A 27840-nucleotide genomic window follows, 5' to 3' on the forward strand; every position below is an offset into this window, starting at 1 on the left:
GAATATTGGCCTGGGCAGGAAGGGGGTGAAAGTGCCCGGTAGGCCAGTGGTTAACACATTATGACATTCACCTGTAGGGGCACCATTTTTCCAAAAAAAAAAAAAGACTCAAGACTACACTATTACTTTAAGGATTCTCCAGAGTGATTTCTCGGTGAGTGCAGCATTTCTGTGTAGAACTGTATATAGAACAAGGAAGCCACGCCCCTGACCAACCCCCAGAACGCTACACCCTCCACAATTAGGAAGAAGGGCGGCGCCAACGAGTTTCTCTAATCAGAAACCAGAATGCAAATCAGGCATACGTCATTCGATATTTTCCCGTGATTGGACGGTGAGAACGAGGCTTGGTAAGCAAGAGTGTTCTTTTTCCGGTGGTGTGAGTATGACTTTCCGGTCGACTCTGGAGGCGGTGGGTGAAGGTGAGTTCTGTGTATGGGGATTGTGTTGTGGGGAGGTGGATGTCCTCCCACCAGACTGGTGATTAGAGGGCGCCTCCACGTGTTTGCTGGAAGCAGGTGTCCCATGTCCCCAGTCCTGGAGGTTTCCTCGTATTGTATATTGGGAGCTGTATGTAGAGAACACGTAGTGATGTAATTGCTGATCTCTGTGTACCTGGCTGTTATGCTGATCCTCAGACTTCAGGACCTTCCAAGTCATTGATCCAGAACTACACAGATGTGACATCACAGGCGTGTTTGGGATCAGTGACCCACGGGGGTTCATGTAATATGGCTGTTATCATTTAGCAATCAAGAGGCGCAGATGTGCACAGCCTCCTGTATAAATGGATCCCAAGATATGGGGGGGGGGGGGGTATACACCGCTCCCAGCGTAAATGTGTGGGTGTACACTCTGGGGGGTTATTTACTAAAACTGGAAAGTGCAAAATCTGGTGCAGCTCTACATAGAAACCAATCAGTGTCCAGGTTTTATTGTCAAAGCTAATTGAACAAGCTGAAGTTAGAAGCTGATTGGCTACCATGCACGGCTGCACCAGATTTTACAGCTGCTGATTTTAGTACATTAAAGGCTTTAAGAGATGGTGACCCCCCCCCCCCTGAAATTCCACATTTGGCATATTATTTTTTTGGGGGAGGGAGCGGCTACCCTCCTTTAAGAGGGTCCCAGCTCCCACTTCCTCACGGTGCACCGCACCCGTGGCTTGCTCATGTGCAGTGGGCACCCGTCTGTGGCGAGCGCCCGTCTGTGGCGCCCGCAGTTACAATGCCGGCGCCGCAGAGAGGAGGGGGAGACGAGCGGGCTTTGTTCCCCTGCATTGCTGGACCCCCGAAACAGGTAAGTGTCCGATTTATTAAAAGTCAGCAGCTGCAGTATTTATACCTGCTGACTTTTTTTTTTTACGCAACTCCTCTTTAACCCCTCTATGTCCAGGGGCATAAGTCTGTACACATGACTACACAATAAAGTCATATTTTACACAGAGCTTCACAATTAATCGTCAAGAATCGTTCTCGCGATCTTGACTAAAGTGTTTCACAATTATTTCTATGCAAACAATTCTCTCGGCTCTTCTGAAGCCCTCAAAAGAAAGGAAGAGAAAAACTGGGCAGTCTGCCAAGAATCGCAACATTTTTTTTAAAAAGCCAGCAGCTACAAATACTGCAGCTGCTTACTTTTAAAATAAGGACACTTACCCGCCCAGTGCGCCCGCGATGTCGGCACCCGAAGCCGATCTCTCGATCGGCTCTCAGGTGCTGCCGCCGCCATCTTGGGTATGGGAATCAGGAAGAGGAGCCTTTCGGCTTAATTTCCCGATTCCCTACTGCGCATGCGCGAGTCGCGCTGCGCAATAAGGATGGTCCCGCTGCCTCTGGGATCTGTGTGTTTTCCAGCAGGCAGCGGGGGACTTTCGGAAAGGGGCGTAGATTCTGCAGAATCTACACCCCTTTCCGCAGATAGCTATGCCGCAAGTGGGTGCAGATACCTGTACTGTACAGGTACCTGCACCCCCCTCCCCCCTGAAAGGTGCCAATTGTGGCGCCAGGGGGGGGGGGGGGGGATTCCAATGAGCAGAAGGTCCACTTTAGGGTGGACCTCTGCTTTAAGTATAAACATTGCTTTTTTTTTTTTGTAGAAACCCTAGAGAATAAAATGGGGTTTGTTGCAATATTTTATGTCACACTGTATTTGTGCAACAGCCTTTCAAATGCAATTAAAAAAGAAAAACTAATCAGTAAAGTTAGCCCTTTTTTTTTTATAATGTGAAAGATTTTACATTGCGACAATCGTGATCTTTTTATTCTAAGCAAAAAAAATCATGATTCTTATTTTGGCCAGAATCATGCAGCTGTAATTTTACATTAAATGGCCCTATAACATCCCTGTTAAGGATGAGCTCAGGCATGTTCGCAACTCCACATGCCCGAGCCTGTCAAGGAAGCTTACACTGCACAGTGCTACTCGCAGGCAGTGAGTAAAGATTAGAGGTCGACCGACATGGGTTTTTCTCTGGCTGATGCCGATACCGATATTTAGAAATCGCCACGGCCGATATATGATGCCGATTTTTTTTTTTTTTTTTTTTTTTTTTGGGCCGATATGTTAGGCCGATTATTTATTTTTTCCCCTTCATCTCATAAAATCTAACAGTTCAACACCTTTCCCACTGGGGCCTTTTTCAGGCGCTTTAAAATAGCGCCTGTAAAGTGCCTGCAAAACTGCTCCCCTGCAGTCTGTGTGGAAGCCCCGAGTGCTTTCACACTGAGGAGATGCGCTGGCAGGATGTTAAAAAAAAGTCCTGCAAGCAGCATCTTTCGAGTGGTGTATACCGCTCCTCCACCACTCCTGCCCATTGAAATGAATGGGCACCGCTGCCGAAGCACCTGCAATGCGATTTGGCAGCGGCACTTCACGGGCACATTTAACCCCTTCCTGGGCCGCTAGCTGAATTATAAGTGCCCCGCTAAAATGACGGTAAAGCGCCGCTAAAACTGGCAGCGTTTTACCGTCAACGCCTACTTGCTCCAGTGTGAAAGCAGCCTTAAGACCCCTTTCACACCAAGGTGTTTCGCAGGCGCTATAGCGTTAGAAATAGCGCTTGCAAAACGCCCTAAAGAAGCTGCACCATTGTGTGCAGTGTGAAAGCCCGAGGGCTTTCACACTACAGCGGTGCGCTGGCAGGACGTCAGAAAAAAAGTCCTGCCAGCAGCTTCTTTGGAGCAGTGAAGGAGCGGTGTGTTTACCGCTCCTCCACCGCTGCTCCCTATTGAAATCAATGGGGCAGCGCTGTAATACTGTCGGAAAAACGCCACCATTGCGGTGTATTGCCGGCGGGTTTAACCCTTTCACGTCCGATAGCGGGGGTAAAAGCGCCCCGCTAGCGCCCGAAATGCGCCGCAAATCCGGCGGTAAAACGCCGCTAAAAATAGCAGCGTTTTACCGCCCACGCTATCGGCGGTGTGGTGTGAAAGGGGTCTTAGTGAATATATATTATATATTTTACACAAAAACAGGTAATCAAAACTTTTTTGGATGAAAAAAAAAATGGGCTAACTTTACTGTTAAAAAAAATAAAATCTGTATTTTTTCCAAAAAAAAATTGAGTTTGAAAGACCGCTGCGCAAATACCGTGTGACATAAAATATTGCAACAACCGCTATTTTATTCCCTAGGATCTCTGCTAAAATATATATATACACACACACACACACACACACACACACACGTTTTGGGGGTTCTAAGTGAATTTCTAGCAGAAAATACAGGATTTTTACTTGTAAGCATCAAGTGTCAAAAAAGATTTAGTCTTTAAATGGTTAAACTGAGAACTTCTACACACTGAGTTGAATTCATTTAAGTGTAAACATTGTATCTTTTTGATCTTTTCTTGGCAGACTGCCCAGGAGACAAGTGGCTTCACTCAAGTCTCCAGGCAACTTGCACTGACTTCTAGTACTGAAGTCATTTGCAAGTTGTGCTGAATATATCATCAGCCTTTTTTAACAGAACAATCGGCCGATGCCGATTAATTAAAAAACGCCAAATATCGGCCGCTATATCGGTCGACCTCTAGTAAAGATGAGCTCAGGCGTGATCATAACCCGCTTGTGCGGCGCCTGCCACAAAGACAGCACTGCACAGCGCTAACCACGGACGTTTTCCCCGATCCGTGGCCGCAGAGATCGAGAAATGTCTCACTACCTGCGATTAGCGCTGTGCAGTGTTCGCTTCCTGGCGGGCTCGGCATGTAGAGTTGTGAACACGCCTGAACCCTTGAATGGGTTGAAGTGATTGTAAAGTCTTTTTTTCTTTTAACAAACATGTTATATGTACCTCCTCTGTGTAGTGGATTTGCACAGAGCAGCCTGGATCCTTCTCTTCTCAGGTCCCTCTTTGCTGGCCCCTCCCTCCTGTTGAATGCCCCACAGCAAGCAGCTTGCTATAGGGGCCCCCCAAGTCACCACTCCCTGTGTCCATTCAGACACGCCAATGGTGCTGCTGCTGTGTCTCAGCCAATTAGGAGGGAGGGTTCCGGATGGCCAAGGAAATTATGGACATTGCTGGACAGAGATGGGGCTCAGGTAAGTATTAGGGGGGCTGCTGCACACAGAAGGTTTTTTTATCTTGATGCATAGAATGCATTAAGATAAAAAAAAACCTTCGGACTTTACATCCACTTTAATTCAAAACATAAATCAATGCACTCATATGAATGAGAATCTAAAAAGAGCTGAGCAGCCTGGTGGTCCTGGGATATTAATAATAAATCCCCATAGAGCCAGGCTAGATGTAGGCTGGTTTCACATGGGATGTCTGATCAGGTCCACCTGTCATTTGTTTAGGCAGACCTGATTGGACCATCCATAGCACTCTATGGAGCGGTGGATGTCCACTGACACCCACCGGCATCCGATTTGGTCCGGATGACAGTTAGCTGGAAACAGGTGGTCTGTTTCCATCCAACAGCCCCATAGAGACCAGGGGGGCTTTGTCTGTGTCCACTCTGCATAGCGGAGCTGACCTGTCACCTGCCTTCTCATTGGGGAGAGCCCTTGCTGAGCAGGAGGATGCGGGTTATGGAGAACACCTGTGTGAAACCAGCCTTATAGAGTGAAAAGAAATTTGTGCAGAAGGAGAGGCACTCGGCAGCACTCCCATGCCTGTCCAAAGGGGGGGGGGGGGGTTGTCAGTAAGTTATGGAATACTTCCTATGCGAGGTTGTATTTGTAGAGCACAACAGCCTGGAACTGAACTTGTATCTCTCATACGATTGACATTCCGCAGAAGTTGGTGAATTCAATTACTTCTGTCGAAGGGATGTGTCGGAAAATTCTCAGCCAATCAGTAGCTGCGGCCACTGAGTGATGCTGCCCTGACAGGGGGATTTCACCATCCACCTTGTTTGTGTGGACGGTGGAATCTGTTACAAAAACTAAACTGATAGGGGGGGTTCATTTTTTATTTTATTAAAAGTTCAATATTTCCGAAACCCTTTTTTTTCCCACTAAATTTATTGCTATCACAAGGAGGCTGAAAATCCCCTTATCTGATAGCACTTGGTTGGTGACAGAGTCTTAATTACAAATCTGGATATATTGAACCCCTAATGTCTCCCCTGTCCTCCTACTCTAGCAAAAACTTTGTATGATCTGCTTCTTTCCTCGGCCAGAGTCATGGGAGTTTACCGGGTCTAAACCTGGAAGTCCTCAGAGCAGGGAGCTTCTGGATTCTATTCATGTGGTTTGGGGGATTAAGAAATAGATTTTCACCAGTCCTCCTCCAGCAGCCATTCTGAACAACTTGTGGCAGGCATGTGCTCCCAGGAGCTAAAGGAGAGCTTTGGTGACTGTGCATAGGGGGTGTTTAGTGGGCAGGGTGCACGTTGCCGACATCTGTCTAAATTATCCTTGCATCTGAAGTCCAATGTGCTTCCAGATCATGTTCCAGAGGCTGCTGGACAGACTGCAAGGAAGCGATTGGAAGCCTCCTCACTGCCCGTTTTCACCTTACTTTTGCCAAAAATCATGTGCATTGCACGCGCTTGCAATGATTCCCCATACATGTTGGCTTAAATAGCATGTGAGCCTCCCCCTCTGCTGCCTGTTGCAGCTTGAGGAGGGGTGGTTGGCAGGTGACAAAAATGCAGCTCCAATTTTATTTTTTTTTGCCACCCAGCCCAACTTGCCAACTAGCCTGCAACCAAATTATCCTAACAGTTTGCGTTAAAAACATTTCCAAGCTGCAGAGCCACTTCACAGCACCCCAGCATTATCTGCACTTCTTTATTGTAGCCAGGAGGTGACTGTACAGTTTTAAAACAAACTCCCAGCTGCAATGCCAAGACATGCAGGGTGCATCATTGGCAGCAAAAAATCTGTAGTGTGTATTTACTTTGGATGGGTTCCTGACCACCCAGGATCAGAATTGTCTCGGAGGCAGGCTTAATTTTTTGTTATATTCTGAAACTTTTATTTATTACCTCAACTATATTTGCGTTTCTCTCCCAGCAAACCACCATGGGGGTGCTTCAGAATGTTGTCCGAGGCCTGGTTCGTGGTTCAGACAGACTGGCTGAGATCACCAGTAAAATGGGACCAAATGCCTTCAACAGAGGACGAGGAAGCAAGAAAACGGGTTACCTGACCTCCAGCCGCAAGTTTGTCAAGGTGAAAGAGATGGTGCCGCAGTTCATAGTCCCTGATCTGACTGGGTTTAAGTTGAGGCCATACGTCTCCTACAAAGCTCCTCCAGGGGAGGAAGAGGAGATGACAGCCGAAAAGCTGTTTATGGAAACTGCAGCTCCAGCCATACAGAAGGACCTTGAAGAGGGAACCTTTGATGCTAATAACCTAGAAAAATATGGATTTGAGACCACACAGGAAGGCAAACTATTCAAGTTGTATCCAAAGAATTATGTTCAATAGTCTGAACATCATGGATTCATGTACACAGCGTATTGATGCCCATATTTAACTCTTTTCTAATTAAATATACCATGTAAAGTAAAAGTCGTATTTTTATTTTTTTTTCTATAAAATACGTGAAATTCCACACAGTTGAAATATATACTTGTGTACTGTTTATTTGCCAAATAATTTGTAATTTTGGCCAACCTTGCCATTCACACACCTGCATCAGTAAGATCAGTCCATTACTTTCCAGTTTAGCTCTCTGAAGGTGATGGAGCTGATGCATGTTTTGAAGAGGTAGTAAGATCACACAGTAGAGCTGCACAATTAATTGTCAAGAATCGTTATTGTGATTTATTTGTTTATTTTTTCCTTTCTTTTGAAGGCTGTGGCTTCACAAGAGCCGAGAAAATTCTTTGCATAGCAAGAATCGTGAAACACTTTTGTCAAGATCGCAACGGGGAGAAAAGTGGAAAAAAAATCAAGTGTTTAACGATTCTTGCTATTCAAAGAATTCTCTTTGCTCTTCTGAAGCCACAGCCATCAAAAGAAAGGGGGGGGGGGGATAAATAAAATAAATTGGGAAGTCTTTTAAGAATCACAACATTCTTTAGCAGTGGAACTAAGTATAAACATTGTAACAATTTGTCAAAGAAATAGACTTCATGTAAGTGAGGACAGTTTAACCACTTAAATCTTTTTCGTGACATTTTTTGGTTTCAAGTTAAAATAGTTTTTGTTTTGCTAGAAAATTACTTCAAACCCCCAAATATTATATATTTTTTTTTAGTAGAAAAATGGTGGTTGTTGCAATATTTTTTATGTCAAACTGTATATGCGCAGCGGTCTTTCAAATGCAATTTTTTGGGGGAAAAAATTACTTTAATGAATTTAAAAAAATCTAACCAGCAAAGTTAGCCCAATATTATTATTTTTTTATTTTTTTTGGTATAATGTGAAACATTTTATGTCACGAGAGAAAAAAAACAAAAAAAAAAAAAAAACACACGCCTGAATCGTGCAGCTCTACCACACAGGAAGATAAATTGCTTGATAGGAACCGCCTGTGTCACTATACTAACTGTGCCATCTGTAAATTACAGATTTGCTAATCTTTTTCCAGGTAAAACAGTAACCTATACATAGAAAGAGAAAAGTGACCACAGAAAAGAGACCAAGTGGTGCCTCAAATCTGCGCCAATTTATTTTGTTCAACAGATTACAAATGTTTCAATCCACTTACTATTGCCTGACTCACTACCTCTGCTGGCAGTTTATTCCCAGCATCAACTGTTTTTCTAGCAAAATAATATTTTTAGAGATTCGTTTTGAATTTTCCTCCTGCTAGTTTGAGGTCAGTCCTTTATCTTTGCAGTTAAAAAAAAAATATGAATATTTTTTTTTTTGTTAGCAGCCTGTAAAACATTGCACCCACGATCAGTGGATCTTGGGTGTAATGCCACCGTCCTGTCTGCCCATACCTCCAATAGGGGCAGGCAGTTACACTCTCTCAGACTCCATGAACTACTCGATGGCTCAACAGCACTCTGGTAGTTATGTGAATGTGAAAACTACAAGTTCTCAATGAATACGGTAAATGAATGAAGCAGCTTGGCAGGCAGAGCCCAGCTGTTTTTATTCATTACAACAAGGAGCAGGGGAAAAAATCCCCCCCGCTGTCGGAATGGGGGAGTTGACTCATCGTAACGGGGTACACCCTAAATATGGCTGTAAGGATACAAAATGTAAACTTATCCTATTATGTCCTAGTTTGTACAACTTTTTTTAATTTATTTTTTATGGGATTATGTGGAACTGTATCAAACGCTTTGCTGAAATCAAGATAGAACAAAACATTAAACGCCTAACAAAGGCTCTCACTCTCTCACCCTCTCACCCTCCCAAACTTATTTGCAAAATTAGAAAACTGTTTTTAAACTAGAAACTGATGGACACTGACTGGCAAAGCAGCCTGGAACTTGTAGTTCCTCTCCTTGGAGGAGAGAGTTTGACTAGCTGCTATTTCTCTAGTACCTCCATATTAAAGAGATTAGCCAAACAAGCATTTTTATTGATAAAAATCACAGTAGCAAAAATACATAACAGCTTGTGCTGTAGATGGTGAAACGTGCAGTGGGTCAGAATCCTCCTTTTATGATATAAATACATTTTGCTGGTATATTGAAATGTGCTCTTCTGTTACTTTATATACAATGCTGAAGTCTTTAAAAAATTGTGTGTGATAGAACAGGTATATGTGCTTATTGCTTCATATTCTTACATTTTAGGAGTATAAAGATGATCACATGGACCCTGTGTCTTATAATTCAGGCTATGGTTATACACTTGTCTATATGATTCGACATGGGAAAATTATAATGTACTTCAGGAGCCAGCTGGTTCAGTTCAGAAGATCCTTTAAGCCCACATTCACATTGGGCCGTAGACATCTGTGCCTGAACCCGCACAGATGCTTGTCAAATCGTAAGCCTTGCGTAAACACCGTCTAGATTGAGCTTAGACTGGGCTATTTTTTTTTTTTAAACTGTAGTTGGGGAAAAACAAATGAAAGTATAAGGGAGGGGTACAAGCAATTAAGTCAGTGTTTCTCAAATCCAGTCCTCAGGCCCCCCCAACAGGTCATGTTTTCCATTATTTTTCACAGGTGATTTGATGTTGTTTTGTCCTACATGGACAAAGCACAGGTTCACATGAAGTGAAATAGAACATGCATAAAGGAAGCGCATTTCCTTTTCCAGGCAGAAACTTCTATGCCACAGACTAAACACAGGGAAGAGCCCCAGATAAGATCAGCCTGCTGTGTTTAACAGTTTTCTCCCCTTTACTTCCTTTCATTCCCTGCAAAGCATAATGGATTACTATGCATCGCATAGGTCCATTATGTGTCACTTAGCTGACACAGGAGCCAGCAAAGTCACCGCTGTCCCCTGTAGTCCGCCGCATCCATCTTCTCGGTGGGTCTCGCTGCTCTGCCGCTGTCATTCAGCGATGACATCACTCCCGCACGGGAGCCGCCACGCGCAGCATCTTCGTCGTTGACGGTGCCGCGCTCAGTGCACCGCTGTCTACGGCGCATGTGCCGTAGACAGCGGTGCCTGTCTTTTGGCAAATATCTCCTAAACCATGTAGGTTTAGGAGATATTTCTTGGACCTACAGGTAAGCCTTAATCTAGGCTTACCTGTAGGTCAAAGTGTGTTGTAAGGGTTTACAACCACTTTAAAGCTGAGGTTCGGCCTTGGGTACCGACATCGATGGAGCCTGAGACAGGTGAGTATCCTTATTTTAAAAGTCAGCAGCTGCAGTATTTGTAGCTGCTGATTTAAGGGAAAAAAAATAATAATAATTTTGCAGGACTCCCACTTTAATGCAAGGATTAAAACTCTTCCCTGTATAGAAAATATTGTTCCTACCACCAATACTAATTTACACTTTTTTTTTTTTCCACACCATAAGCTGCTTTTAAATACCTAGAAAGGTGCAGAACCGCTAAAATTTCTATCGACTGATGAGGCTTCCCCTGCAAATACAGGAATAGCAGCACAGGACATGCCAAAGCTACAATGCAGAGTAAGGTGAGTGCTCTCCTGGCACACACAAAATGTGCAGATAAGGACTAAGGTACTTGTCAAAACCTTTGGTACCTACCATGGGGAGATGTCCCCAAGTCCTACATAATCATCAGCACTAGCATTAAGGGGAAATCCCACAGACAGCAATAAAAACCTGACCGGGTCTAACGCTTCCTCATTCTTTCCAAAACTAACAAAGTTTTGGCTGGAGTTCCGCTGTTAGGAGTGTGGGAATTTGTAAACCTAACAGGAATCTAGGACCCCTTTGCAATTTCTTTTTAACATCTTGCAGCCTAGCTACCATTGCTCTATGAACATGGTACTATCAATATATGGTGGCAGGTCAGCACAATTATACAATTCCACAGAACATTAAAAGTGCTGATTTTTTTTTTTATATATAGTGAGTTTTGTGGCTTATCATTTTTTTTAAAGTGGTACATTTTTATACTAAATTAGATCAGAGGGCCATACTCCAAGGTATGTCCAGCATTCAGAAAAGATTTCAGACCTGTAAGCATTTGGAACAAGCATAACAGGAGGTAGTGTGTTCTAGGAGAGATTGGTAAAGCAAGTTGGGACAAAAAGAGGACATCATTCCCCAGACTGCGCTCTCTGCCACCGCCACACATGCAGGACATGGTCATAAAAAGAGCAGGTGGCCACCAAGCTGGCGTTTGTTGGTCCGTATTTACATTTTTCTGGTAGAGCCTTATTGTTTAAGTCCTTTACAGGGTCACTTTCAGGCAAGTATTTACCATGCTCGTCCTCAAGAATCACATCAAAGCTGGCAGTGGGTGACTCGTAGAAGATTTTCATATTCTGCATGGGTTGGTCAAGGTTTGGTACAGCCCCATCTGAGCCTGTGGCATCTGACTCATTGGCTTGCAAGGAAGCTGGCTCAGGACTGGCTGGTGAGTATGAAAAAGATAGTGTGGACCAATCCGCTCCATAGGCCAAGGAGTTGTGAAGAACATACGAGGAGGCAATTGGGGAGCCATCTATTGGGGGACAAAAGTAACCACATAAGACTGGGTTGTACATAGATTCTATTGACCATAAACCCACTGCTTTGCCATTTTAGTGAGTTGGTGATTACTGTAAACTAGTAAAATGCATGTTTTGTACTTACCATAAAATGTATTTTCTTGGACCCAGTGAGGAACATAGAAAGACATAAAATCTTTGGATTATACTACCACTTACAAGAGGATTGAACACTGGCAATCAATAGCTGAAGTTCAGCATGCAAAAACTTTACTTCAAACAAACCTCAGTTTTAACAATTACACACATAACCTCAGAGAAAAGGATTTCAAGTACAAAAATCCTTTGTTTTTTCTCCTCCATTGAGGAACACGGAAACTCTTAAACCTTTGGGAGGTCCAAAAGCAATCCAACTGAGTGTTAGGCAACACAGCAAACAATCATTAACAAATCAAACCTAGGACTTGGGGTCCACCTAGAGCTCAAAGAGCTGCCTGAAGGACCAGTCTGAGGATGGCATATTGAAATATGGTAGGAGAATGATTCTGCAGTAAATGGCCGCATCCCAAATTGTTATAGGAAATTACCCTGACAAAATTTGGGACTTTAAAGGCTCAGAGAGTAAACAGATTTGTATTAAAAAGATTTTTTTTATAGAATACAAAAAAAACTGTAATTTAGAACAGTATAAAAAGTCAACATAGTGAAATCAGATACATGGTTACTAATGGTGAAGGCGCCCAATAATGATAAAATACACATAGGCAGGGGTTACAGAGGCTTCCAATGCGTTTCAGAGTTCTAAAACTCCTTCAGCACAATCAGTGTATGTGATATTGGTATAGTAGGGTGCACCCACAGAAACAGGTGTGATCCACCACACCATGTGGATCAAAATAAAATTACCACAAAGCCATGTAGGCTGTATGGAACAGGTGGCAACCTAGGCGGGTCTCGTTAGGCAGACACTGAGACCACCTGAGATAGCAATGTCCACAGCAGGTTACACAGGGGGTTAATATGGTAGAGGTTGTGTCCTCCTACTTAGCCTTTTAAAGTGGAAGTGGTTTGCTTGCAAGAAAGGTCTTGTATCCTGCATATTATCTTTTGCAGCCTGGTGGGACAGCAATGATGGCATATTAGGTATGTTCTCCTGGTATAACTTAGGGAATGTGTGAACAGAAGAACAAGTGCCTGCCTTGCACGTCTGTGAAACAGGGCTCTGATTCTGAAAAGTCCAAGAGGCATTCACAGTCCTAGTGATGGGAATCTTAACAGGACAGGTGGGAACCCAATCCTTCAGACCATAAACCTAAACAAGGGTCTGTCTAAGCCACCCAGAGATGGTAGAATGAAAAGGCAGGGCTCCTTTTCGGGGCCATCCAGAGTGACAAAAACCTGTCTTTGAAAAAAAGCAGTGGATGAGGAAGAGCCTCACACAGCCCAAACATCCACACCATGGAAGAGGGTGGCAAAACAAATTCCTGATCTGGGAGAAGGATAAGGCTATCATGAGCAGGAAAGAAGTCCTGGGCCTCAACACCACCTTTGTCCTTATGCAAGACCAAAAAGGGCTCTTTGCAAGAAATAGCTGCCAGCTCAGGGATTGGCCTTGCAGAGGCAATAGCTACTAGGAAAGCAACACTGTGCATTAGAGAGAGGAATGTCTCCAACTACCCGCACCTTGATGAACACCAAAGATGCAGAAGATGGGACTACTGCACTACCAGCTTTGGTCTAAAGCAAATCACTGGAGCACTGGAAAGATGGTCACATGTAGGTAAACACCTTTTATGTGCACAGAAGCCACGAAGTCTCCCTGACAGGGGTGTTGCTAGGTCTACAAAAAAAATCTGGGGCTAGAGCCCATAGCAGCAAAGTAAAGAAATTCATACTCTTGGGCGGGCATACACATGTATATAAAATACATGTGTGTGTGTGTGTGTATAACATATATATATAAATATCGTTGCATATCTGAGTGCAGATTCCCCCTTACATCAGGGTCCCAGAGCCCACGTAATTACATCAGGATCCCCAGAGAGCCCCATTACATCAGGGTCCCTAGAGAGCTTCCCTACTTGCATCAGGGTCCCCAGAGCCCCCCCTTCTTTACCTCAAGGTCCCCAGAGAGCCCTCCCCCCTTACATCAGGGTCCCCAGAGAGCCCCAGGGCTCAGGAGTGCACTACATAAAGAATGCAGGGCCCAGCTGGCCCTTCTACTGTATGCAGTCTAACCAAGACCCACCAATGCAGCCTCACCAGTGCCCAGCACTGCACCCCCCCCCCCCCCACACTGTACTGTCCTCTGTCCCCTGCACCCCCCATCCCACTATAGTGTCCTCTGCCCCCTGCAACCTCAACCCCACTGTAGTGTTCTGTCCCCTGCACCCTACTGTAGTATCCCCTGCACCCCTCCCCCCTCACCGCAGTGTCTTCGGTCCCCTACACCCCCCCACTGAAGTGTTCTCTGCCTCCCCACTGTAATGTCTTCTGTCCCCTGCGACCCCCACGGTAGTGTCTTCTGTCCCCTGCACCCCCCCCCCCCCCCACTGTGTGGTGTCCTCTGTCCCCTGCACCCACCATCCCACTGTAGTGTGCTCTGTACCCTGCACCCCACTGTAGTAGCCTCTGTCCCCAGCACCCCCCACCTTAGTGTCTTCTGTCCCCTGCATCCACCCCCCTCCCCCTGTAGTATGCTCTGTCCCCTGCACCACCACACAGTAGTGTCTTCTGTGCCCCTGTCCCCTACACCCCGCACCCCACAAACACACACTGTGCAGGTACTCGCCTACCTCATACAGGTGTACAGTGAGCAGAGCATCAGAGATCGCCATCACAGGGCTGGATGGGGGTGGGAACTGCAGAAGTTATCTTTTCACATTAACAGGCTGGTGATTGGTTGCTAGGATCGTCCGGCAACCAATTACCTGCTGTATAATATCTAAAGTGTGAACTGCCTGTAATAACAGTTCTGGAAAGGGCTTCTTCTATTGCTTATTGGCTCCTTAAAAGATAGGTGTATAGTGGTTGATTTGCTAAGGTAGGTCAAGGCTGGACCAGCTGAGGAAACAGACCATATCTGAACAAAACCAATCCTATACTTAAATTTAAAAAAAAGAAATATTACTTGTGCCTGTGTTGTTGTTAGAAAGTTTCTTTCACTTCCTGTGCTGTAAAAGACTGCCCATCTTACAGGAAATCTTTCTAACAGAGTCCCAGATAGGACCCCTATCAGGTTTAACTGCTAATCCTTCCCCACTTAATCCAAAAAATAAAAAATAAAAATTGGCGTATAACTATACTTTAATGTAGCCATTGGTTTAACCTATACATTAAGTATATTGTACTTTAAAGACAGTTCTGCATGGTTGCCAGTAAATGTTTCCTAGCTCAGGTTTCACCCAGTTATTGCCCCTTTTACAAAGTCAAAGGACTCAATGGATTGATTTGCCATAATGTAGAATATGAAATGAATTGTAGCGTTTAGCTGCAAGAAGTGTCCTTTCACTATAACCTTCTGGGCGGCAGCAGAAACACATGGGAATCTCGATAAATATAGCCTCAGAGATTAAAGACTAGCAGAGTAATTCTACCCACCAGCTTTAAGCTGGCTGAATTTGTTGGCTCTTTAATTCTGTACTTACCAGATGCTGTGTCCAGAATGTGGAAGCCGCTATGCATACAGGCGGCCAGCAGGAGGGCGCTCTCTGTTGGGTGCCACTTCAGCCTCCAGACACCACCCTGAACATGGGTATCAGATACAGGCTGCTTCATCTGTCGTAAGTCCCAGATGAGAACATGCTCATCATAACTGAGACACAAAAAAATAAATAAATCAGGAGTGAAAATCTAACACCAATAAGAAGGAAACGACTTAGTATTTTAAAGCCTACAGTGCTTTTTACAGCTGAATTTGTGGTCCCTTATCTGAAACCAGACAGTTTCTACAAGTGAGTCAATATCTATGGCAGCACTTCACCTAAGAAATCTTGTCTAGGAAATGCTGGTTTAAGATAAGGGCTCCCATTTCTGCAGCCCTCTGCTCTCCCAAGCAAATTAATGAGCCAAAAGCCCTAAATACTGGACAAATTCCTCCATGTATTCCCAAATTTTTAAGTGTAAAAGGTGGCGTCTTATGTAAAAATCCACACACTTTAGTCGTGTATTAATTTCATTTTTTTTTTTAAATCCTTATTAAAATGCCATTATCAATACCTAAAATCTATATATATTTTATTTTAACACAAATCACTTGCACTGTCAAGCCAACCACATTTCTATTGCCTGACAAAGTGCTGTCACTCTAACATGATTCAGGCTCTGGGGGCAATAGGGAGGAGCCTACAGAAAGAGCACAAAAAAGGACCTTGGCAATGTGATGGTTTCCACTGGAAAATTGCAGTAATCATGCAAGTGAAAATGAAAGTTACAGTATGAAATAGAGATGCCATCCTTCAGACAAGGCAGGGGTGTTTGAATACCAAAACAAACTATTAAAAAGAAGGTCGGGAACACTACACCACCTTATTAAAGATGGCCGACTCATCTGTTTGAATGCAATCCTCTTAAACAAAATAAATGACACCAAAAACGAATTTGACCCGTAGAAGGGTCACAAGACAGTGTTTACAGATGGAGAACAAATGCAGCATAACAAAGTATTATTTTAGTGATAGCAGAAAATATTCAAAAAAATTCCACAACCCATCAAAATGTAAAATGATAAACATTACCACCAAAATTATGAAGATGAGCTGAACACAACTAATCCTAGACACTATTTGTTTCTGCAGTGTTATAAATAAGAATAAAAAAACAAATTGGTTAATTGCTGTGGTTAAGACCTTCACTTCTGTTTTCCAAACAGGCTTTGATGTCTTAGATGTAAAATATACAAAATTTCTCATCGGGACTGGGGTGACAATCATGAAATGAAACGCTTTACTACCATCTTCTGGTGAACTAGGAGTAGTGCAGGCAGGCTTCAAAAACATGCATGTACAGTGAATGGATTCAAAGCATACACTTTTACAAACAGCTTATTTATGGTAATAGTTTTGCAAATATAAAAGAGAAGATTCCAGATTCCTCACCTTCCTGTTGCCAGAACATTCTCACGAAGAGGGTGACTCTGAATGCTGCACACTCCCATTGAATGTCTGATAATGAGAGACGCAAGTACAAACCATAAATTTTTTTATTGGGGACAGGCACATGCACTTATTGGAAAGATAGTACTGATCACAGGTCATTGTCAATGGTAACCAGATTTTATAGGTTTTCTTCACTAAATTCTGTTATAGCTGAGAATGTGAGCATCCTATATGTTGAAAATTATAACAGCCAAGTTTTAATTAACCACAAATAATGGGATAGAATTAATACATTATAAACCAGGACACACAATAGTTGTGCTCACCGTTTGCTGGTAAATATTGGGTGGTCTGGTGTAGATCTTGTATCCCATCCTCGCAATAAACAATCATCTCCACCTGACCAGAGAAATAAGGAATGGCTGTTATGGTGTAGACTTTCACCTGCTGTAACCAAATGGCATGCAGTGTTATTTAGTGCTATAGATCCAGTGCTTGGTCGTGTGCCCTTCCAGGTTCATCAGTCCTGCCCCCCCTTTCCATGCTCCCAAGTTCTGGCACCTTCCAAAGGACTCAGTTTTGTCTTGGTTTTCAGCCCTGTCCCCTTGTTGACTTCCTTCCCCAAACCTCCAGTCCTGTGTCCCCTTCCTTGGATCTACGTCTCCCCACTCTTCCATTGGTCCTAAGTCCTGTGCTCTCTCCCAGATCTCCTATCCCAGGTTTTAGACATGCTTGACACAGTTTGCACACATTATATAAGACTGCACAGACTTTACAATGAAGAACATTTTATTTTATAAATTCACATCATTCCATATTAACTACAGATTTATGGTTTCTACACACACCTGAAAACACCATAGTGGAATTCCAGTAGTTGAAAGCAGCAATCCAGGCTTCGTAGCCATGGGCTCCCCACTGACACTGGATGTCCAGGGATGGGGAGGATCCCTCTACCTGCACCAAACTGAGGCGCCCCTTTGAGTCGCTGCAGATGATCTTTATAGGAGAACTACTGAACAGGAGAGAGTAGGGCACACATCACAAAACTAAACACAAGATTGGTGTAAAACATGAAAAAAAAAAAAAAAAGGAAGGCAAGGAGAAGGCGTTTTTATATCAAGATAGAAAAAAAAATGTCTAAGTGTCAATAGATAAACTGCAGCTGAAATCTAATTGGACACTGGGATATTTTTTTTTTTACAAATTGTCCCAACATCTTCATAACTTACCTTTCTCTTTTTCCTGTGGACCAGTCAAGGGACAACGCCAGGCAGTCATCACCCACATCTATGCTCTGCACAGGCTCTACCTGACAACTTTCCTACTGAAAAAAAACCAAACAGTCACTGCAGAAACCCGATCTGCTGAACAGCTAAACACAGAATATATCATAGGGCCAATTAAATAAGAGTTCTGATTGGCTGCTTTGCGTTAGTTCACTTTGTGTTTGTCATAAGCCAAGTCAAGGGACTAAACAGTAGTATAGCTAGATGAAGGATGATGTACACACTTACCCCACTGCCTTGTAGTTTATAAAGCTCTAGTGCACCCTTAGCATTAGCAATGCCCAACACAGGATGGTCTGAGAGGGGAATGTGGCACCTAGACAGAAAATAAGATATTCGTTTTTAATTGCTTGATGGGTGATACATGTCCTTCCATTTCCCTTCAGAACTGATATTGACAGTGGTGTAATGATAGCCATTAGAGCCCACAACACTGCTATGGGGCCTGTGGAGGCAATTTTAATGGAAAATTTGTGTACATGTGAATAGAACACAAATCTAGTACTGCATCATTAAAGATTGCAGAGGTTGCTGTTGATATTAACCCTGAACCCATGTGAAAGAAGTTGCACACACAGAAGGGGAATGAGTATTGCTTTGCCATGACAATTTACAATAGTAGTACTCCATTAATATGATTATTGTTATTTGGCAACCCAGGAGTAGGTGGATGAGCTGCAGCTGGAGGTCAGTATATACAAACATGGTGATGCTATTTGTGAACTGATTTGAAGACAAGTGTGGATTAATTGCTCGCAGAGCCTCTAATCATCCTTATTTAAGGATTTAACCCTGTATACTTAACATAGACTTCCACTGGTTTTATATAATCGCTAGTTCACCTCTTTACAGCCCCTGAAATCTGAGATTCTGAAGAAGATCGGTAAGCTACTGACAAGAGTTTTTGGCTGAAAAATGAGGATTAAAGTAATTTTCTTGAGTGCTACCCCACTTTACCCTTGTAATTTATATCCTTAGAATGTGGCGATATGTAACATGCAATTCAATGTTTTCGTGTGTAGGCATGCTCAATGTGTGCATTTATGTTCGAATGTGTGTGTAAATCTCTATGGTGTGCTGCTCCGACCACTTGTTTCAGTCTCGGATTCCCGGGTGGAATAGGAGAGCTTGGGAAGGCGACGGTGGGGTCTGGGAACCCCCTTTTGCCACATGTAAAAGTGGGCCGAGCAGCTGTACAGTCCCTCGAATCACTTTTACATTATAGAGCATTGCCAGCTCTAAAAAAACATACCAATGTCATGGCTACAGATGGATCCATGGCACTGGTAGAACCACTAAATCCTGGGTATGTCCATTTGTGGGAAGTGCTTAAACTGATTTGTATATGAAAGCCTTTCCATTCACATCACATCCTGTAAAGTTGTTTAAACATGTATATACAATGTATACACTGTATTGGGCTTCATAGGAAAGATTATATGGCAAGAGCATCCTTACCATTTCATGTCCAATATGGCAGCTGTTTCAACCCTCTGCAGTTCCGATACAGGTGAGAAAAACTGGTGTTGATCATAGTGATAAAGGTAAAGACGGCCCAGCCGCATATGGGGATTGTCGCTTTTCTCCTCGCCGTGCTATGGGGTAAAACAACAGGTTACTCGGTCTAGAGGCAACACAGTAATGCTCAAGGTGAGGAGGCGATTAAGAGCCATCATTCACAGCAACCAATGATATTTTACCTTTAGCTAGTTTGTAAACGGTCAAAATTATAATGATCACAATGGTGTAGTGGTTAGCACTTTTTCCTAGCAGCAAAAGGGTCGCTGGTTTGAATCCCAGCCATGACACTACCTGCCTGGAGTTTGCATTCTCCCCTTGTTCCTGCGTGGGTTTCCTCCCACACTCCAAGGACATGCTGGTAGGTTAATTGGCTCCAGCCTAAATTGGCCCTAGTATGTGTATGTATGAATGTGAGTTAGGGACCTTAGATTGTAAGCTCCTTGAGGGCAGGGTCTGATGTGAATGTGCAACGTGTATGTAAAGCGCTGCGTAAATTGACAGCTATACAAGGTACCTGAAATAAATCTTTTGGCTGGTTGCCATGTTACTGTAGCCTGCAAGATTCTATTATTATTATTATTATTAAGATAACGACCAATGTATTTCAAAAGCTTAAAGTGGTTCTAAAGCTGAAACATTTACCTTAATGAATTCCCAGCATTAAAGGGATTCTAAAAGTTTGCATTTTTTTTTTTCTTTAACCACTTTCAGACCGGACCATTTTGCTGGTAAATGACCAGAGGTCCTTTTACACTTTGGCACTGCGCTGCTTTAACTGGTAATTGCGCGGTCATGCAATGTTGTACCCAAACAAAATTTGCGTCCTTTTCTTCCCACAAATAGAGCTTTCTTTTGATGGTATTTGATTGCCTCTGCGATTTTTATTTTTTGCGATATAAACGTAAAAAGACCGCAAATTTTGAAAAAAAATGATATTTTCTACTTTTTGTTATTAGAAAAATCCAATAATCTCAATTTTAGTCATACATTTAGGCCAAAATGTATTCAGCCACATGTCTTTGGTAAAAAAAAAGTCAATAATTGTATATTTATTGGTTTGCGCAAAAGTTGTCACATCTACAAACTAAGGTACGTTTTCTGCAATTTACGCAGCTTTTAGTTTACGACTGCCTATCTCATTTCTTGAGGTGCTAAAATGGCAGGGCAGTACAAAACCCCCCCAAATGACCCCATTTTGGAAAGTAGACCCCCTAAGGAAATTGATAAGAGGCATGTTGAGCCCATTGAATATTTTATTTTTTTGCCTCAAGCGATTGAATAATGACAAAAAAAAAAATTTTTTTTTTTTTTTACACAAAGTTGTCACTAAATGATATATTGCTCACACATGCTATGGGCGTATGTGAAATAACACCCCAAAATAAATTCTGCTGCTTCTCCTGAGTACGGGGATACCACATATGTGGGACTTTTTGGGAGCCTAGCCGCGTACGGGGCCCCGAAAACCAAGCACCGCCTTCAGGCTTTCTAAGGGCGTAAATTTTTGAGTTCACTTCTCACTACCTATTACAGTTTTGAAGGCCATAAAATGCCAAGATGGCACAAAACCCCCACAAATGACCCCATTTTAGAAAGTAGACACCCCAAGCTATTTGCTGAGAGGCATGTTGAGTTCATGGAATATTTTATATTTTGCCACAAGTTGCGGGAAAATTACAAACTTTTTTTTTTTTTTTTTTTTTTCACAAAGTTGTCACTAAATGATATATTGCTCACACATGCCATGGGCATATGTGAAATGACACCCCAAAATAAATTCTGCTGCTTCTCCTGAGTACGGGGATACCACATATGTGGGACTTTTTGGGAGCCTAGCCGCGTACGGGGCCCCGAAAACCAAGCACCGCCTTCAGGCTTTCTAAGGGCGTAAATTTTTGAGTTCACTTCTCACTACCTATTACAGTTTTGAAGGCCATAAAATGCCAAGATGGCACAAAACCCCCACAAATGACCCCATTTTAGAAAGTAGACACCCCAAGCTATTTGCTGAGAGGCATGTTGAGTCCATGGAATATTTTATATTTTGCCACAAGTTGCGGGAAAATTACAAACTTTTTTTTTTTTTTTTTTTTTTCACAAAGTTGTCACTAAATGATATATTGCTCACACATGCCATGGGCATATGTGAAATGACACCCCAAAATAAATTCTGCTGCTTCTCCTGAGTACGGGGATACCACATATGTGGGACTTTTTGGGAGCCTAGCCGCGTACGGGGCCCCGAAAACCAAGCACCGCCTTCAGGCTTTCTAAGGGCGTAAATTTTTGAGTTCACTTCTCACTACCTATTACAGTTTTGAAGGCCATAAAATGCCAAGATGGCACAAAACCCCCACAAATGACCCCATTTTAGAAAGTAGACACCCCAAGCTATTTGCTGAGAGGCATGTTGAGTCCATGGAATATTTTATATTTTGCCACAAGTTGCGGGAAAATTACAAACTTTTTTTTTTTTTTTTTTTTTTTCACAAAGTTGTCACTAAATGATATATTGCTCACGCATGCCATGGGCATATGTGAAATGACACCCCAAAATAAATTCTGCTGCTTCTCCTGAGTACGGGGATACCACATATGTGGGACTTTTTGGGAGCCTAGCCGCGTACGGGGCCCCGAAAACCAAGCACCGCCTTCAGGCTTTCTAAGGGCGTTACAGTTTTGAAGGCCATAAAATGCCAAAATGGCACAAACCCCCCCCAAATGACCCCATTTTGGAAAGTAGACACCCCTAAATTTAGGGGTACACTAGTGAGACTAGGTAATAAATGGCGGGTGCCCTGAAACTATAAAAAAATAACTAACCAACCAGCGTCACCTGTAACAGTTATATGGTGATCACTGGTGAAAGGGTTAACTAGGGGGCAATCAGGGGGCTTTATGCGGTAGTATATGGGGGTCCCTGGCGCTATAAAAAGCTGCGGCGAACCTAAATACCTACCTGCCTAACTAGCGTCACCTGTGACACTAATACAGCGATCAGAAAAACGATCGCTTATTAGGCTGGGTTCACACTGGAGCGATGCGGGAACGCCACGAATGCGCGGCGGGTTCCCGCATCGCATGCCTCCCGGCGGCAGTTCACACTGCCCTATGCGAACTGCTGGGAGTGTCAGTGAAATGTTACTGACACCCCCAGATCAGTTCGCATATCGCAGTGCGATCTGCAAACTCGGATCGCATGGTGTGAACACCCATGCGATCCGATTCTGCTGCGGGCCAAAAAAAGGGTCCCGTGCGAATTTGCGGCGGGTGCGGCGAATGGCTGAACTCGAATCGCACAGAGATCGGATGTGATTTGCACTGCAGTGCGGTGCGAATCACATCCGTTCTCATAAACCGCTGCAATGTGAACCCAGCCTTAGTGACACTGGCGACGGGGGGTGATCACGGGGTTAAACCTTTATTGGGGGGGTTAGGGGGGTACCTTAGAACTAAAGGGGGCTAACCCTAACTGCCCTAACAGTTATTAGTCACAAATGACACCCGCCGGGTGATCAGGGGGTTAAACCTTTATTAGGTAATAAATGGCGGGTGCCCTGAAACTATAAAAAATAACTAACCAACCAGCGTCACCTGTAACAGTTATATGGTGATCACTGGTGAAAGGGTTAACTAGGGGGCAATCAGGGGGGTTTATGCGGTAGTATATGGGGGTCCCTGGCGCTATAAAAAGCTGCGGCGAACCTAAATACCAACCTGCCTAACTAGCGTCACCTGTGACACTAATACAGCGATCAGAAAAACGATCGCTTATTAGGCTGGGTTCACACTGGAGCGATGCGGGAACGCCACGAATGCGCGGCGGGTTCCCGCATCGCATGCCTCCCGGCGGCAGTTCACACTGCCCTATGCGAACTGCTGGGAGTGTCAGTGAAATGTTACTGACACCCCCAGATCAGTTCGCATATCGCAGTGCGATCTGCAAACTCGGATCGCATGGTGTGAACACCCATGCGATCCGATTCTGCTGCGGGCCAAAAAAAGGGTCCCGTGCGAATTTGCGGTGGGTGCGGCGGGTGTGGCGGGTGCGGCGAATGGCTGAACTCGAATCGCACAGAGATCGGATGTGATTTGCACTGCAGTGCGGTGCGAATCACATTCGTTCTCATAAACCGCTGCAATGTGAACCCAGCCTTAGTGACACTGGCGACGGGGGGTGATCACGGGGTTAAACCTTTATTGGGGGGGTTAGGGGGGTACATTAGAACTAAAGGGGGCTAACTCTAACTGCCCTAACAGTTATTACAGTCACAAATGACACCAATGCAAAAAAAAAAAAAAAAAAAAAAAAAAAAAAAATGACATTGGTGTCACTGTGACTGGGGGGCAGGGGGTGTGAGTGTGCCTGGCATGTTCTACTGTGTGTGTAGAGTGTTGGTGCAACTCACCGATCCGCTCTCCTCCGTGTCGGAACGAAAAATACCGACACGGAGGAGAGAATACATCACTTCCTCTCCTGTGTTTACATTACAGGAGAGGAAGTGATGTCACGGGGGATTCCTATTCGTCGGGAGCGATCGCGAGGGGGTGGCCATGAACGAATGGCCGTCCCCTCGTCCGGGATCGCTCCCGCACGAATACCGACCGCCGCAGGCACCGGGCGGGGGCCCGATCGGGCCCCCGACCCGCGGGAGGCAAGGGACGTACATGTACGCCAATATGCCTGCCCGTGCCATGCTATCGACGTACATCGTCGTGCGGCGGTCGGCAACTGGTTAATACTGTCATACTTACCTGCACTATGTAATGGTTTTCCCTATCCTCTTCTTCTTGGGTCCCTCTCCAGCAATCCTGCCCCCCCGCCAAGTGCCCCCAATAGCAAGCCTCTTGCTATGGGAGAACTCGACGGGCTTACTCTGGAGCCACGATTAGAGCACGGCTCGGCATCCCACCCACCACTCTCTCTCCTCATTGGCTCACTGGCTATGATTGAAAGCAGCACGATCAGAGCGCAGCTTGGCCACATCCTCCACTCTCCTCACTGGCTATGGTGCTAGTTCACATTGGTGCAATACGCTGTCCATTTTATATGTATTGGCACACCTTAAAAAGGTCTATTGATGGGAAGAGCAGGGTACATGAACACAAGACAACAAACCTGCCTAATGCTAATAAATATCCTGGATAATGCAGACGTGTAGGTAAGAAGCCAACTTTAAAGAGACATGTCAATGGGTAACAAGCTTTAGTAGGCACATACCAATGGTATTCCCAAAAGCCTTCTGCAATAGCTGAATCTCAGGTAGTTCTGACCAGGAAAGCTTCAGCACTTCCTGATAGTGCTTCAGCAATTGCGTGTGCTGCTAGGTACATGCACTTCATACTTGCAGTTTCCCTTCTCATGACATATTCTCCTTAAAGAGACTATATAATCTTATTTTGTTTTTTGATTTGCACCTGAAAGAGATCAACTAGATGTATATAATATTTTCAATGTGTTAATATTTTATGATACAGTCCAACCCCATTTTAGGGACCTGGAACACATGCATAATGTGGGATATATTTAACTAGGGATTCTCCCCTCTTCCAAAAGCCTCAGGTCTACAGAACCCATCTTGTCTGCACTCTAGCCAATCAGGCAAGGGTGCTTTTCACATCTGGCTAACGATCCATATGAAAATAAAAGGTCAAAGTGCAATAAACACATGACTGAGGCTTTTAGCTTCTCTACATCCTCCAACTGCTGCAGATTGGCAGTTTGCAGATTAAGCATAGATATGAAAAGTCTAGAGCAGTGCCTGTATAACCCAGTGCTGTTCCATCTTGCAACTTTAATTTCCTCACTTACAGCAGGGAAATAACAGTCGATGGAGAAGTTCAGCCAATAATAGAAAAAGTATGTAGTACTCACATCACTGTCTGGCTTCTTCAGTTGATAGGTGCCACAGACCAGGATCGTGTTCCAGTCATCCACAGGACACCATTCCACAGCATCCGCACTGTACTCAGTGTCAGTGACCTGCAAAGTCTGAGTCTTGCTGGTCACCGCCATGTCTGTCTGTGGACATTACCTCTCCTAATACTAGAGCAAAACATAAAACCTTTAATAAATATACTACAAAATGACAACATATGTACATTGGACCTTGAATAAAAAAAATTCTATATGTTTGAGCAGTATATAACAGGAGAGTTCATTGCAAACAAAGAAAAAACATTTTACTGCATACTACCAAAAGTGTGCCTACTAATGGGTCAAATACAGAAGTGTGCTTTCAGCAAGGTGACAGAGTGAAGTGTGCTTCAGTGTGGCATGGACAGCAGAAATGTGGTTTGGTGGACATTGGGGTCATGCGTTGGTAGATACCAGGGTTGTGTAGGGGCTGACAATGAGGTCATGTGGTGGCAGACGGTTGAGTTCTGTGCCAGCAGGGGGGAGCAGACAGCAGGGTCCCCGTTGGTAGAGGGAAGCTGACAGAAGGCTCCAGCACCGGCTAGAGGGAAGCTGACAGAAGGCTCCAGCACCGGCTAGAGGGAAGCTGACAGAAGGCTCCAGCACTGGCGAAAGGGAGCGGACTGAAGGCTCCAGCACTGGCGAAAGGGAGCGGACTGAAGGCTCCAGCACTGGTGGATGGATAAATAGCAAGTTTCAGCAATGGTAGGAAGGAGCAGGCAGCAGAATCCCACAGCGGCTGAGGGCAGCGGACCGCAGGGTCCCGCAGCGGCTGAGGGCAGCGGACCGCAGGGTCATGCACTGGCAGAGAAGAGCGGACAATGGGGTCCTGCATTGGTGGATGAGAATGGACAGCATGATTATGCATTGGTGGAGGGAAGTGGATAGCGAGGTCCTGCAGCATCAGCAGAGGGTGATGGACAGCGGGGTCCTTACACAGAGGTAGGGGTTATTGTAGAGTGCACAACTGCTAGAGAGATTTATCCTATTTGTCCATATGACCGAGACAGAAGACAATGAAAAATCCAAAATTTTAGCTGTCACCAGAACAAAAGAATAGGGAAAATGTTCCCATGGGGGCACCTTGTCCTGGGGACAGCTGTCTAAGAGGGGCCTTCCTCTCACCTTGGAGAGATTTCCTCTCACTTACCTGATGCCTCTCCTGTGGGACAGGAAGTGAAGGGAAAACTCTTCTCAATGGAACACAGACAGAAGGAAGGGGAGAGAAAATGTAACCTTTTCATTTACTACCAATGGTTTTACAGGTAAAAAAATAAAACACCGCTCCTGAGGGCAAAGTAAAGTGTACTGTATGTGATTTGTTGCTGCAGTCAGGCTAGAGTGCTCTACATATATACAGATCACCAATAACAGAGACAGGCAAATAAATGGGTAAGAAAAATAACAACATATGTAGAGCATATGGGATTATGTTGCAAATTGTATCAGTGTGCTATAAGTATTAGTGTGTACACAGCACCTTCCGGTGTCAGTGTCCATTGTACAGGAGATGGGATGTATGAACACAACATGCATTCCATGTACATGTGACTTACCTGCATACAGCACTGCCAGCCACACAAGAACTACAAACTACTTCCGGGTCTGTGCAGTGCTGGGATACGCCTCCCTGCACAGTGACTGACAGGAGGCTCAGCCAATAGAGAATGTCTTAGAAGAGATCAGGGTGTAATGCTCATCCTTGCCTCCTGCCCAGTCAGCTAGGAGATTGGAGAAGTCCAGCTGTTTTAGTTTAGATAATCTCTAACAATACATTTCTCTTATTTGCTCCCCTTTGTTCTGTGAAATATAAAACTGAAAAGGTTTCATTATTCTAATTGACAAGAGCAAAAATAAAATAGCTTTTCAGGCAAAAATCTTGTGAGCTGATCGTGTCCTGTACACTCTGCCTCTGGACTGTTATCGGTTAGCATTGTTCCCTGCTATGTATGTGAACTACAAAACACCTTCACCCTTTTACGGAGAAGAGATGGAGATGTTAAAGCGGAGCTCCACCCAAAATGGGAAGCTTCGCTTGTTTGCTTCCTCCCTCCCTCCGCTGACACATTTGCCACCTTTTGGGGAGGAGCGGATACCCGATACACAGGTCACAGAAGACAGTGGGATCATTCAGAAAGCGCAGCATGACTTGCGCATGTGCAGTAGGAAACCGCATGTGAAGCAGGGCTTGGCTTTGCTGCGGTGGTTCTTTTTAGGCTTTTTATATGGGGAGGGGGAGAGGGGGGGGCGAAACCTATGTTGAGGGTGTTATATGTTTATATATGTAGCTCTGACCCCCGAAGGAGCGGCTGATTTTTCTTGGTTTACCGATTACCTCCTCCAGCTCGTAACTCGTTGTTCTTGTCTAGGGGTTCCCAGGGTTGGTGGCCCAGTAACTGCAGATACCGCACTTGAATTCCTTTTTTGGATTTTTATTTGCATAAAACAGTTGAACAAAACTGGGAATAGAGGGTATAAGGATGAAGTTTAGCTCAGGTACTTTAGAACTGCTGACTTCAATAAAAGTCTCTCTCTACATAATCCAGGAAATAGCCATTCGCAACTGG

At 44.3% G+C, this 27840-nt stretch overlaps 2 protein-coding genes across 3 annotated transcripts; one reads left to right on the forward strand and one right to left on the reverse strand.

The window, feature by feature from the left end:
* The first annotated feature begins 299 nt into the window (after positions 1-299).
* Positions 300-6971, forward strand: MRPL41 (mitochondrial ribosomal protein L41). Its single transcript, XM_077474826.1, has 2 exons — positions 300-422; positions 6471-6971. Exon 2 carries the CDS (start codon positions 6480-6482, stop codon positions 6885-6887), a length of 408 nt encoding a protein of 135 aa, XP_077330952.1. The 5' UTR covers positions 300-422; positions 6471-6479; the 3' UTR covers positions 6888-6971.
* Positions 6972-8922: 1951 nt separating this feature from the next.
* Positions 8923-26916, reverse strand: DPH7 (diphthamide biosynthesis 7). Of its 2 annotated transcripts, none has more exons than XM_077474817.1 (10): positions 26830-26916; positions 25232-25402; positions 19294-19430; positions 18064-18151; positions 17779-17870; positions 17395-17558; positions 16873-16945; positions 16547-16612; positions 15098-15264; positions 8923-11464 (listed from the first exon to the last, which is right to left on the reverse strand). In XM_077474817.1, exons 2-10 carry the CDS (start codon positions 25370-25372, stop codon positions 11058-11060), a joined length of 1335 nt encoding a protein of 444 aa, XP_077330943.1. In that variant the 5' UTR covers positions 25373-25402; positions 26830-26916; the 3' UTR covers positions 8923-11057. The 2 variants fall into 2 exon arrangements, with proteins under 2 accessions (XP_077330943.1, XP_077330934.1); XM_077474808.1 differs by having other exon boundaries at positions 17395-17561.
* Between the last annotated feature and the right edge of the window lie 924 nt (positions 26917-27840).

This window comes from Lithobates pipiens, unplaced genomic scaffold (assembly GCF_037356315.1).
Source record: "Lithobates pipiens isolate NorthernLeopardFrog02 unplaced genomic scaffold, aLitPip1_a1.2 Scaffold_1, whole genome shotgun sequence".
NCBI lineage: Eukaryota > Metazoa > Chordata > Amphibia > Anura > Ranidae > Lithobates > Lithobates pipiens.

What these genes read in the sequence shown, in the direction of transcription:
- MRPL41 (XM_077474826.1), top strand. Translation starts at nt 6,480, where the DNA reads ATGGGGGTGCTTCAGAATGTTGTCCGAGGCCTGGTTCGTGGTTCAGAC.
- DPH7 (XM_077474808.1), bottom strand. Translation starts at nt 25,372, where the DNA reads ATGGCGGTGACCAGCAAGACTCAGACTTTGCAGGTCACTGACACTGAG. An exon ending in GCCATATTGGACATGAAATG is followed by an intron (nt 18,152 to 19,293) that starts GTAAGGATGCTC and finishes TTTTCTGTCTAG; the next exon opens with GTGCCACATTCCCCTCTCAG. An exon ending in CCAATATTTACCAGCAAACG is followed by an intron (nt 16,613 to 16,872) that starts GTGAGCACAACT and finishes TCTCATTATCAG; the next exon opens with ACATTCAATGGGAGTGTGCA.